At 37.0% G+C, this 14406-nt stretch overlaps 1 protein-coding gene across 3 annotated transcripts in view; it reads left to right on the top strand.

Annotated features, from left to right (window-relative positions):
• Positions 1 to 14406, top strand: part of LOC311089384 (uncharacterized protein) — a 48134-nt gene that overhangs the window by 12446 nt on the left and 21282 nt on the right. For all 3 annotated transcript variants that reach the window (XM_084124051.1, XM_084124053.1, XM_084124052.1), the window contains exons 9-13: positions 3131 to 3228; positions 7295 to 7403; positions 8878 to 9011; positions 13708 to 13817; positions 13952 to 14120. In XM_084124051.1, the coding sequence (XP_083980177.1) occupies positions 3131 to 3228; positions 7295 to 7403; positions 8878 to 9011; positions 13708 to 13817; positions 13952 to 14120 (620 nt within the window). The remainder of the gene's footprint in view (positions 1 to 3130; positions 3229 to 7294; positions 7404 to 8877; positions 9012 to 13707; positions 13818 to 13951; positions 14121 to 14406) is intronic.

The raw sequence follows: 14406 nt of genomic DNA, 5'->3' as shown, positions 1-14406 counted from the left end.
TATTTTATTATTTAACATATATGAGTTGAACAGTATATCTAATAGTTTTAAAAATAATGATTACAAATGATATGCAAATTATATGAACCTGCTCAAAACATTCATATAAATATAGATGAATAAAAATAAATTTAGAGTGTACTGGAATGATGATATATAAAGTTCTCAGTCCAAAAGCACAAATATGTCATGAGAACATGCAAATAGCACACAAAAACTACATAAATCATGTCCAAAGCTACACCTGTAATTTCTCAGTGGTGGAAATGACGGAGGTGGAAATGACATTTTAGCAGTTTTTCTGCAATATTAGCACACCCTCATGTCAGGCTTAGCTACTTTTGGACTTATTATGTTGTTTACTCGTAATAAACATAAATACATTATTTTCATATTTGTTGTACATAATTCAACCAAACTACAGCCAAGGTGGAAATGACGCTGGATAAAAATACTCTGTATAAAAGCTTGAGTTACCTTGATTTATTTTCTTGTGCTGAAGAGCACATGTGCCTGAAGTTTCATCTTCAACTAATACGTCCTTTTCACTATTATTTCCATGATTACCAAGTAAATAAAATATTTAAGGTGATGCTATTAAAGTGGATTTTGTTGAAGGAGGTGGAAATGACGGAAAACCTGGGGACAGACCTATTTCATTCCAAAAATAGTTTAAAATTATGATATACATATGGAATTTCGATGGTATGATATTATTTTATTTGTCCTTAAGACAAACATGTTAAAACATATTTTTAAATCTATCCTTTAATATAATTTTTTAACATTCAAAGAGGGCCAGTCTGGGTTGGGGACAAGCATAAAACTGCAAAATCTGCTAATACACAGCCATGCAAAAGCATTTTTAAAAGAAAAAAGGGGCAAGATTTGGTGGTTACTAGGATGTTGGAGCATGAACTTCATAATGACAATTTATTTGTGCACTTGTTTGTTTATTTATTTACAAAAAAAGGCCAAGGACACAAAAGTGCCTGTAGTTGGAGAATCACCCACTTATGCCATATAATCATATAACATGTTAAACTAAATAATTTTATATAAATGTATTGTATAAACTGTGTGTAGTTTGTAATGATAAATTTGTTTTAGCATGTTTTTTAAGGTATGATTTAAATTGGTTGAACATGCTTACATTTACACTCTGATGAAAGTCATATTGGGACTACGTGAAACACATTAGACTTCACTTATATACTTTTATGTAAAAATTATTATTTTTTCATGTCAATCATGAATAATACAGTGTTACACTGAGCGTGAGCTGAGCAGCAAAAATAGATTCTGCACGGCACTGCCGCTTCTACTCTGCTCCTGCTACACGCATCTAGTGTGAAATGAGCCTTACTGACATGGTGGCATGCTTAATGAGTTTCAGAATGTTTTTTTGATTACATTTGTTTTGTAACACTTCTCTCCCACCTATTGGCCCTGAGACCCTCCTCCTCCCCATCTCTGCCTCTGTTCCTGCGCTGCATGATGGGTGCAGCCACTGAGAACAGTTTCCCATCAGTTTTGTGCATGCAGGTTTCATTGCCTCCATCGTTTGCCCCTGTCTGTACTACCAGTAGTTTTCTGCAACTTTTCCTCCTCTAAGGAAACTCTGACAGTACAGACGAGGCTGGCTCATGGGGCCCTGTCTTTCATCTGTCATTTTGTGTTCCTTTTTTTTTCTTCTCTTTTTCCAATTACTTTAATCTCTGCACAAGTCGGTGTTATAGAATGAACCGTTAGGAACTGTTTATGTGATGTTGTAAAGTTCAGGCTTTCAGCCGTTTAAATTCTCATTTACTCACCCTCATGTCATTCGGAACCCGTATGACTTTCTTTGTGGATCACATGAAAAAAGAAGATTTTTTGAAAAATTTCTTAACCCCAATTTATACTTCTGCGTCGAAACTCACGCCGGTAGCTATGCCGTGTGTAGCACGCGCACCTGCCGGCGTACCCTGACGTGCACCTCTCCAAAAATGTAACAACGTGTCAATTCTACGCGGACGCTAGTGCTGTGATTGGTCTGCTAGAACCCCTCCCTCGGGTTTCACATGCTCCCTCTGCATGTGTAATTGCACGTCAACATGGCCAACGAAGCAGAAGTATAAATGAAAACCAACGCGTAGACTACAGCGTAGAGGGTCCGGCGTAGGTCCGATTCAAAAGTATAAATCAGCCTTTAGGCCTCACTGGATTTTGTCTCACTGTATGCATGCAAGTATGTATATATGTATGTATTTATTTATTTTGTTCATACAGTTACACTTAGTATGGTCTTTTTTTTGTGAACACCTTTCATGGATAAAATATCATACAAGATGTTACTGTTGCATTCAGTGTGAACTCGTCCTGTAGTCAGACTAGACCAAAATACAGCATTTTCGACAAAAGAACCAGAAATGGGTTAGGCGTATACAGAAAAGTCATGCAGAAAAGTATAGTGTTTTCTCTCAGAATTGCTCATAGGCTTCTAAAGATGGATGTTTTAAGTAGCTAAAGACTTCAAGTGTGGGCTGCCATCCTCAGGGAATGAGAACAGCAGCACAGCCAGCTCCTCTAGAAAGTTTCCCAGCTGACATGGAGGGAGATAAATGTAGATACAATATGGAGTTTTACAGGAATTGTGACAGTAACAGTATGAAACTCAAAAGAATTATTGTTGTATAGAGAAGAGAAAGTTGAGTAGTTCTATCTGTTGGAAATGAAAAGACCCAGTACCCCCACCCTTCCCAACCTGACGGGGAGTGTGAGAGAAAGAGAAGTATCACTTCAGGTGATGTTATCCACGTATTGCTGTGACCGAGACGAATTGTCATAACTTCTTAAAAATATCTTCAAAAACATGTTTATCATGGTAATTTGCACTTTAATTAATATGATGGCTTTGTGTGAACTTCTGTTCCGTAGTCATGCCTTGAAAACCGAATTTGCAATGCGTGCTCCTTCCTGCTGCTTTCCGTCCCTTTACCACTCTCTGATCTGCACTAGAATTACCTGGCTGTCTCTCCTCAACCCTGATTTTGTACTCTGCCCTTAAACATATTTGATCCATTACCTTTGTCTTGTGGCACAAAACTGATTGAGGATGACTGGTTGTTTCCTGGCTGCTCCGATCCAGCATTAGCCAATCGGCAACAGGAAGTGGAGGAGGAGTTGGCCCAGGCCCATGGACTGAAAAGCAGGAAGCCTAAATATTTCACCCCACGCAGCCTGCAGGTATGAACTAAAGTTACTACATCAATTACATACAGATGAGTGACAAATTAAAGGAATATGTGTCTTAGTCAGGTTTTAGGCCACCACGTGCCGCCAGATTGACGCCGTCACTTTGGTATTGATTCCAAAAGTACCTGGATCCCTCCGACTGGAGGGATTGAACACCATTCTTCCAAAAGATTTGAACGAGTGATTGGTGATAGTGCTTTCTGCCAGTCCAGAATCTCCCATAGGTGTTTAATTGGGTTGAGATCCTGGTGACTGCAAAGGCATAGCATATGTTTTGCATCATTTTTATACTCAAGTCATTCAGTGAATGCTTGTGTCCTGTGGAGGGGGGCATTGTCATCATGGATGAGACCACTCCCATCAGGATAGAAATGTTTCATTGGATAAAGCTGAGCACTCCCTTGCCATTTTTATATTTTTTTTCTAGTTACGCGAAGCTCTAAAGCATTTTATTCGGTTGAAATTTGAGTAAAAAAAATTAAAAATAAATAATATATATATATATAAATCCTTCTCCACTATAAAGGTCATGTACATTCAATGGGGGTGGGCTTTCTAATTTTGTTTTGGACAATGAGGAGCCTTTGAGTCAAAAAGTTGGAGAACCACACCACAAAGGACCCAAAACACACACACACAAACACAGCCATGGGTTCCCTCAGATTTATCTTTAATTTGTCACCCATCTGTATTTAGTCCCTTTACATTTTTGCTGTGTTGCAAAGTTGTAGTTTAGCAAAAAAAATGTTATTTAAACCATTCACTTGGCCTTGTCATTTCAAACTTGTATGACTTTTTCCCAATGAACAGAAAGTAGATGATTTGAAGAATATTAATGCTGCTTTTTTCCATATACAGTAATATAATCATACAGTTACCGGGCTCTGAAAAAAAAAAAAGGACTATACAAGTAGTCCATATTGACGTGTGTGAAATAAGTATCTTCTGACACCATATGATTTAAGACTTTGTTCACTGAAACCCTTTCCCTTTCTCAAGTGTCATTCACATATGTGTTACATTCAAACAAAGATGTGCTGTCAGGGTTGTCAGTGTAGCCAAAAGTTATTACTAGGGGTGTGCATTGGAGACAATATCTGTATTTATAACAAATGCAAAATCATTTTTATCTGTATTTGTATTTGGTTAAAACCAGAAGTGGGCAGGGCTTTAACTAGAAGTTTGTAGAATCCTGTTTTAAATATAATTATATTCCCTTCATTGTTGTCATTTAACAAATATACCTTGTATAACTCATAAAATAAATATTTTTTTATTCTAATTATACTTCTAATCGTCGGAGCTGATTGCCTCGTAGACAGTGCTCTGACATTTAACACTGTTGCACTTTGGGCGACCCGAGTCCAAGTCCCAGCTCTGTAGCCTTTCCCGATAAATATTTAAATATCTTATATTTAAAACAATAATACTAAATGTTAAAATATATTACAGTTATTCAATGGCCATGTCTCTTTTCAAATATGAGTCTTTTAAGTGTCTTTGAATTTGTTTTATTCTATATACAATAGACAATAATATTGTCTCTTCATTTTAAATGGATGGCAATACTTTCAGTCTTGTCTGGCAACTTGATAAATAAGTTTTGTGCAAATTGAACAGCTTTGAGGATTAAGATGAAACAACACTGTTGTGGAGTTATTAGCTACAGTTTTCAACTTCATAGATAATACAGTTCCGGAGTTAGTGTTGTAGCGCCCCCTATTGGTACAATTTTACAAAATTGGTGTGCATCCTCAGAAAGTCCTGGGGCCTCGTGTATAAAACTTTCGTGTGCGTAAGCACAGAAGCTAGAATTTGCTAAATACACCAGAACCTGCGCAAAATTCCCTTTATAAAAACCAGTCAGCGGAAGATTGTGCGTACATGTGTCTCCACCCCGTCTCCTCCCCAAAATAACCATATATGGAGCTTTCAACAACTCGTTTTACTATGCATAAGGTCATCTGCATATAATTTCCATGCGTATTCCATCCACGTGATACCATATTCAATGGTGTAAGGCATTAAGAAAATATGAGATGCAGACTATGTGCCGGCACATTACATTACTAAAAATCGTTCCGTATTCTTGCCTTGTTTTAGAATAAATAAATCAAAAGTGTATAACATTTCAGAGAACGTTTTCAGAGAAGTGTTATTCTCAATCTTTTCCACTGGCCAAATAGTATTTAATTAGTATTTCATTACTAATTCATTCAAATTAAATTTATGCAATTTTGCCCATAAGGTAAACATATATTTTAGGATGTTTATATATTTTTAATGTAAACAGATAGGCCTTATTTTGCAGTGTAAATGATTGTAAGACCCAGCACGTCACTGATAAAACATTTTCCTTACTGTTTCCTTCTGTCTGTCTGTGCACGACAGGACACCAACAGCAGAGCTGCGTTCAGCAAAGTTTGTACAGTAATGTGTTATCGGACTTATTCAAACCGGCCAATGGACTATTTGAACACCGGGCAAGTCCTTCGGAGTCTGTTGTCATTATAGTGTCTATGTTGCTAAAGCCATCTGCTTAGATGGAGTCAAGTGCGTTTCATTGATTATTTCTTGCGCGAAAATATTTTCTCAGAACGTGCTATTTAGAATTAAATTAAAGCAGAATTACCATGCGCCAAGCACTCCTCGATGTGGTTAAAACATTAAAACACAGCATGCCACAGGAAAAGTGTTCTAAAGCAGTGCATTCACTACAAATATTTATATTTAAATTAATAAATAAAAAATTGTAACTTGGATAATAATTTCATAAAATTTCAGATATAGGTCAACTCATAAAAATTGCCGTGGCCTGACCAATTAATTAACTTTACAATACTTTGACGAATCAAAATTCTTGTCGAGAGTATGGGGATCATGCTTAAAGTCCAACTGAAATCAAAATTGACCCCATTTACTTTGTTAGCGCATATTACTAGTCTTGTGGTGAAAAATTAATCCGTGCAAGTTAATACACAGAAAAAAATTGTTTGCCGTCATAATCTTTAATCAAAGTTTGAAAAGTTACTTCCGGTCTGGAATGGCGTTCCTTCTCTGATGATGTAGGTTTGACGGCTTGGGTTGGGAAGCGCTTAACCACTCCCCTCAAACCGTTAGTCTGTTATGAGCAGAGATGGAGAGGAGGAGCGCTAGAGTAAAACCCTGCCCTCTGTTCAATATTCCGTTTCACTGGGAAATACGTCACAACACTGGAGAAAAGTCGTTTGCAACTTCCGGTTCACGTGGACTTTAACCCATGAATTATAATTTCTTAAAATAATCTTTAAAAAACCTGTTTATCATGTTAATTTGCACTCTAGTTATCATGATGGCTTTGTGTGAACTTCTGGTCCATGTCATGCCTTGAAAACCAAATTTGTAATGCGTGCTCCTTCCTGCAGCTTTCCGCCCCTTTACCATTTTCTGATCTGCACTAGAATTACTTGGCTGTTTCTTCTCAACCCTGATCACTGGGAGAGAGAGAGCCAGAGAAACATGTCATGTATCAAATCGTACAAGGTATAAAGGACATATCAAGTAGTAGATTCAGTACCCTTAGATGATATTACTCTTGACAAAGCTCTGATTTCTACAGGGACAGCAACACGGCTATTTGGTGTGTGATCGTGCTGGTCTCACTTCATTCATAGAGTTAACACTCATTCATTTCACACACTCACAGTGTACTAATTTTAGAGGTTTATGTATCATTTCGTGCTATCCCCTAGCTCACCTGTTATCGGTATATGCCGAATTTGTTTTAAAGCCATTATCCGTGCCTTTACGAATAAGGTATTTGGCATCGGGCACATCCTTAGTTATTATTTTTTTAAATGTCTTTTAACCAATCTTGAATCTCAAAGTTTGAAGATGTGGAAGAATGAAAGAAGCCATACAGGTTTGGAAGGACTTGAGGGTGAGTATAAATGACACAAATAACTCTCTTGTTAAATTTGTAGCTTTTTCCCCCCCACTCACGTAGAAGTAATTATTTGTTCATTTTAAAGAAGTGGTAGTAAAAAAATTATGTTTTTATTTTTATCTCTTTCTACAGGAAGACTTGGAATTTCATAATAGGCAAGACCCGATAGGTCCCAGTGATTGCGATGTGAATGGAGAGAATATGGGTGGATGGTGGCCACAGCACAGTGCTACAGATACAGGTGTGAAACTCACTAGACACTGTCCGTGTTCTAAAAGATCTGTGCAGGTTTTGGTCACAGACCAGTATGATGACCTTCCTCTTTTTACCTCGGGGGACCAGCCTATGCATTTCACATTGACATTACAAGAATGACTGTCCAAGTGGATCATATTAAATTTACATATTAGATTATATGTACATTTGGAGGGATTTACCTTCTTTCATTAACCATCTTTTTCATTCCAAACAAAGGTAACACTTTACAATAAGGTTCATTTGTTAACATAAACTAACCATGAGCAATATATTTATTACTGTATTTGTTAATCTTTAACGTTAGTTAATAAAAATACAGCAGTTCATGTTGGTTCACAGTGCATTGACTAATGTTAACTAATGCAACTCTTGATTTTAATAATGTATTAGTAAATGTTGAAATTAACATTAACAAAGATTAATAAATGCTGTAGAAGTGCAGTTCATTAATAGTTCAAGTTAACTAATGTAGTTAACTAATGTTAACTAATGAACCTTATTGTAAAGTGTTACCCAAACAAATAACTTATTTATTAACTCACATTAGCTATACAATGTCTAATGCAAATTAGAAAATACACATTTAGCAGATGCTTTTATCTGTGTTTTTTTTTTTTACACCAATTCAAAATCAGTGGTTCTGAACCTTTTTGACTCAAAGACTCCCAATTTTTGTAATATTTAATCTGGTATTTCTGCTGTAAATATAACAACATCATTAATGTTTTTTATCAACAGGAACTGGGATTGTTGTTGATATATTAAATTAATCATGATTCTGTGTTAAGGCCGTGACACACTAAATCGACATCAAAGAACTAGTGACGACAAAAGCCTACTGTATTGTCGTCTCACATCTCTTGCGTCTGGACCAAAAAGTTGCACTTTAATACATTGCAAAGTCTACAGCCAGCGGCCAACTAGCACATACTTTCTGTGCCTACATGAGAGGAAATAACTGTTTATACCAGCAGCTGGCAGTAGTCTTTCAAAAAGGGAAACTGAAGCTGCAAATGTACAAAGTGTAAACAAAGCAGCGCTTGCTTACTATTTTGAATATGAATCAGGTTGAACAGTTAGTCCTTACTTTCTTCATTCCAGATGGCCATGTCATTATGAAAATATTTGCGGAATTGGAATGCTAAATTAACATTATCCAAAATAAGAAGAGCCTTCTGTGTGTCCTGTCTTGACTGTCATTTACTTTTTCATCAGTTTTGTTTTCTTCTCAGAGTGATATCTCTCTATCTTTTCATTCTGCTTTATTTTTTGGTTGAGCATCCACTTTGCTGGTGATGTGCGTTTTTGTGTTTGTTAAATATTTTGCTCAACACAAAATAAAGTATGATTGGTGAAAGAGAACTAATGTAAAACATATAAATCAATACATTCACTTTATTTGTCATTATTCATGTGGATGAACTATTTGTTTTTTGTTTGTTTTTTCACTTGTTTAGATGGTTTGAGGTCTGTTGTTGAGGAGCTTGAACTGGAGAGAAACCAACTACAGGAGCAGATTTTGGTCCTCGAGAAACAATGTGGAGATCTAGAGGACCGTCTGCAACTTCAGGCTCGCATTGAATTACTACAGGTACACAGAAACTGTTTGGACTGTACGTATTAAGGCACTATCGTTATAAGTGTCAGCAATTACACTGCTTGCCAACTGACCTTTTGCTAAGCCCGCTTTCTCGGTTACTGCTGCTGTAAATCATGCAGAGAGAAATTACTGGATTGAAATGCCTTAAAAATAATTAAATAAAGTGAAAATGAATCATGCCTAGTCACTTTAGTTAACTTCCTATAATCCGCGCAGAAGCGATTCGTCCCATCCGATTTAATGAAAGACAAGTGTAATCATGATAATTGATTCCAAAAATCAGTACCAAAGTTGTCCAAACGAAGATGTGTGCTCTCTGTTGATATACAATAGTTTTGTTTGAGGTATAATTTAGAACAGTGGTTCCCTAACTTTTTAGTGGCGTATCCCCTGAGGCATTTAACATTCTTCTGCGTACCCCCTCTCTTCCACTTAGACTGCAGTCACAGCTTTTCCATTAAGGCAGTGGTTCTCAAACTGGGGTACGTGAACAAAATGCTGAGTTTTGGCCTTCATTTAATTCTAACCCACCTTAATGACATTAAAACTGTGCAAGTATTTCTAGTAGGTAAAATGCAGTAAATACATGACATCCAATCAAATTACCTCAGCAAATCGCAGTACATTACTGCTGTTCTCGACAGTGTACCTTTGTAAAAGTGGGGATTTAGCACTTACTAGCATGAAGATCAAAAATAGACACGGACTGTGCCTAGAGATTGATTTAAGATTCAAACACTCTTCGATACAAAAACATACCCTGTGTGAGTTCTTGTTTTTTAATATTGATCATATATTATACGAGCAAGAATGCAACGTTTCTGAATATCCACACGATTGCAAATGTAACATTGATTTTTTTACAACAGTTCAGGAAACGAAAAGGTAATATTAAGCGATGTTCAGTTTAAAGAGTATTGTCAGTATTTTTTGCTCATTTTGCAACAAAATAATAGTTCCAACGAAAGCCACAGCAGAACTGCAACACACACCGGTGTTTTCAATGAACGAATCTTCGGCTTTGAACGAATCATGAAAATCAAAGATTCAATTACCTATTCATACATACAGCCACTTGCTTCATTACTAATTGAATAAATGACTCGATGACTCACTCATAAAGACAGTGACTTAACCTACTAGTGGTTTTAGTTTAATATTTAAAAGTATCACTTTGTTTTTACCATCATTGCATATTTCTCGATTGAAGATTTGTTTAATTTTATAATTATTATTAGCGTTATGTATTTTATAAAGGTAAAAAATGCACTGGAAAAATCGATTTAATGGAGAAAATATTGTCTCTGAATGGTAAAGGTGTGACTGCAGTCTAAGTGGAAGAGAGGGGGTACGCAGAAGGATATTAAGTGCCTCAGGGGATACTCCACTCTAAAAAGTTTGAGAACCACTGCATTAAGGGATAATATTTGCCCCCTTAAATTGATTTTCCAGTGCATTTTTTTTTTTACTTTATAAATACCTTTATAAAATACATAATGTTTGAAATAAAAAATGTTTAATAGAGAAATATGTAATGATGGTACACTCTTGTACAATCAGGAAAAAAAAAAATTGATTTAGAAAAAGAAGAAAAAACTAGCTTCTCAGTCAGGACAATATTGTACAGTAATTGCTACAACAACATTTACCATCTTTTTTTGATCATCTCTGTAAAATTAAACTTAAAACTATCACAGACCTACAAAATCATACAACATAATAGGTTGACATCAAGAGTTGCCCATGTGTGTTTTGTCACTAATATTTTTAAGATGCAGAGGCTTATTGAAAGGTCAGTTTCTGAATTTTTTTTTACACCTTGTTGAATCTTTGTATGATGTATAATTTGGTTGCCAGTTAATTACCTGTATATTGAGTGAACTATATGCAACACTCCTCTAACGCAGGCAACGTTTGGTTTAGATGAAGGTGATCAAGCATTGTCCACATCTCAGGTTTGTTTATGTTTGTGTAAGCTTCCAAAAACACGTCTGATCGTGTAACCTTCTCTTTGTACTCATCACCGTCCTCTTCACACAGTAATAAGTGTGCAGTTCACAAATAGGGTGTGTAGTGATTTTTTAACAGTTTGAGTTAAGCTAGGGCTGCACAAATGATCAAAAATATAATTGTGAGTTATGTTTTTGGCTGCCACAATTAGCTAATTGTAAACCGTTATCTTAAAGATTATAGCATACTATTTAGAACTAATCCAGTTTTTGTGAGATTGCGTACTTTGCTCATCCTGACAAGAGGACCAATAGCCGTGTTTCCACTGTCGGGCCAGGGCTGGGCGTGCTAGTGCGTGCCAGGGACAGTCTCGTATCCACTATCACTTCCGGGGCTTAGCCAACGGCTAGGATTTTCTGGCCCGTCGAATACCTTGGGCCAAGCGGGCCAGCTCGGGCTAGAGGAGTGGTTACGAACAGAGGCGGAGTTTACCTGAGTCTGGAGACGGCAGCGCTGGATTCTATCAGCATGAAAGACTTTTAAAATAATTTATTTTATACATGTTTGAATTCTGTTTGTGATCCGATGTGGATTCTGATCACCGTATAAGGTAGAAATATTTATATGCGATGCAAAAGTCTATGCACGCTAACCATTACCGTAGTAAACATAGTAAATACGCTTGAAGATACGCATAGTAAAAAAACAAAGTGAACGCTTGAAGAAATCAGACAAATCATAAAGGCTATCACAATCCTGTTTTTATTTTATCTGTCAGTAGCCTACGCCTTGTCTCTTTATACCGGACTATCATAAAATAAAGCAACTTTTTTTTCGGGAACTTCCTCTGTTTCTCTGACTGAAAATATAACTGTAGCCTACTGGGAGAGAGTGCTAAAGCTCATCAGGTCGTATTTTTGGTGGCATATATTTGTAGAAATTATCATTCGTTCTAAATGTGATGTAAATATGTCTTGTAACTACCAAATAAGCAGAAACAGACGTGACTGAATAAGTAAGTCTGTCCTCTTTCTTTTGTGAAATAGACCTAACGGTAATTTATTTCTGTGTGACTAATGTGCAATTTTGCCACAAATTAATTCATTATGATCAATGTATCACTTCTTATTGTAAACCTGTGGTAAAACATCGATGCTTTGATTTTAAATATTCAAGTAAACAACAAAAATGCCAGCAAACGTTCGCTTTTATCATGTTTGATTTGCGATCACGCTGTTACCAGTGTTTTCTTTTTGATTAGTTTTCTGATAAAACTTCCATTTGTTGGTGAAATGATGGGTTAGTGTGACGTCGTTCCATAGAGGCGTGTAACGGGCGTGTTTTAGTGAAGCGCTGTGGAGCTTCTGTCCTGACAGTGGAAACGCAGCAGATTTTGGGCCTGGTGCTACTGGCCCGGCACGGCCCGTTTAACGCCCTGGCTCGCATTGGCCTGACAGTGGAAACGCAGCTAATGTGACCGTTTAGTCATTGTCTTAGAGTGTTTTCACACTTGGTGCTTTTTAGGGGTCTGAGCATGGTTCGCGAACACTCTACACGATCTCAGACCCTTATAAAGCGAACCAAACCAACACCATATTGGGAGGTGGTCTGAGTTAGGTTTGCTAACAGTTTGCTAAAACATGCACTGTGAACACAAATCGTTCTGGGAGTTTGTTCATTATATACCTCCGTACAAACCGGCTATACTGTTTCTGCTGGCAGATCTCCCCAAATTATTAATTCACGACATGCACTTGTCTGTTGTCATTCCAACCTCTTTCAAACTTTTAGATAGATGTGGCACACCTTGTTTGTAGATAGTACAACAAAGTAAAAGTAATTTTTTCATTAGAAATGTACACAAATTAAAGTACCCACATTTAAATCTACTCTTAAAAGTAAAAATGTTCACCAAAATAATACTCAAGTAAATGTAATAGATTAAATGTACTTCGTTACTACCCACCTCTGCTCTCCACCCCATGTCGCTCAAATCGCCCCAAACCTGTGCCATTTGTTTTTGCTCGATTTGTGCTGGTTTGTGCCGTTAAAACAAACACTGTAACTATTTTAATTCCGCAGATATAACATATAATTCGGGATCTGTGACGTCACTCTCCACCCCATTTCATCTAAATCACACAAAACCGGTATCATTCGGTTGTGCTCGATTTGTGCCATTAAAATTGGCATTGTATTTATTTGCCCTCGTTTGAAATAACAAATATAATTCGGGAGCTGTGACGTCAGACTCCACTACATGCCGTCCAAATCATTCTAAACGACACAAACCGAGCACAAGCGAATGGCACTGAGAGTGATGTCACACAACCATAAAATAATGTTCAATATCTCAAACACCAAACCAGCACAAACGTTTGTTTTTGCCAACTTCACGGAGGTGAGTGAATGGGGTCGCATTTTGGAGGGTATAGCCATCAGACACCAACCATTGTGTTAGACATGGTCCAAAAAGTATGAACACAAAGAGGGTCTAAGACCAATAATGATCTGAGTTACCAATAAGAGATTTGGGTCACCTCTTGGTCCACTACAAGGATCAGGTTTTTGTTCTGCACTAATGATCAACAATGAGCAATTCATATTTTTTTCATTACTGTGCAGCCCTAGGTTAAGCCACATTTGTCTACTATGCCGACATGACACGCAGTTGTGCCGTGGGGTGCGTTTTTGCTGTTTTGCTTGTATCTTTATGATCTGTCATCTTGTCTGTCAGAATGAGTCTGAGCGGCTGCAGGCACAGGTCGCCAGCCTTCGCAGTCAGCAGATTAAAGACGCAGAAAAGCATCAGCTGCTCATCACCGGTCTGAACAAACAACTCCAAGGGTAAGCTCTAAAATGAGCTTCTGAGGCCTAATTACATAAACATTCCAATATTCGTATCTGTTTTGTAACATTGTAATTCACAAATATTGTGTTCAAAAGCCATAAAAACAATTTCTTAACACATCTGTTGACAGACTGAGCAGCACACAGGAGTGTCTGGAGTCCTCGCTCATGGAAAAGGAGCACACGCTTGCCAGAACCTCAGAGAAACTGGAATGTATTGAGAGTCTGAGGGAGGCTTTAGAGACAAAAGAAAAACAACAGCAAGACACCGCTGACAAACTTCTTCAAACTGAACACAATGTGGGTAAATGTGAACTGTATTGAAATAATGTGTGTATGTTTAACAAGATGACATTATCTATTTTGGGGACTCATCATTGGATATTTATTGAGCTCCATTTCAGCAGTTGGTCACATATATTTCAAGTTGACAGTATGTATACATGTCCAATAATTGCAACAAAAAAAAACCACCTCTTCTTCACCACTCAGGCAGAATATAAATAATTTTCTTTTTAATTAACTTTTTTAACAAAGGAATGTGATTTTACAAGCATTGCAGAGCTTTTAAAGACTTTCTTGCATT

Source organism: Abramis brama (genome assembly GCF_963993115.1).
Source record: "Abramis brama genome assembly, chromosome: 9".
In the NCBI taxonomy this organism is placed as follows: Eukaryota; Metazoa; Chordata; class Actinopteri; order Cypriniformes; family Leuciscidae; genus Abramis; species Abramis brama.
The sequence above is the reverse complement of the archived record's forward strand: the minus strand, read 5'-3'. Positions and strand labels throughout refer to the sequence as shown.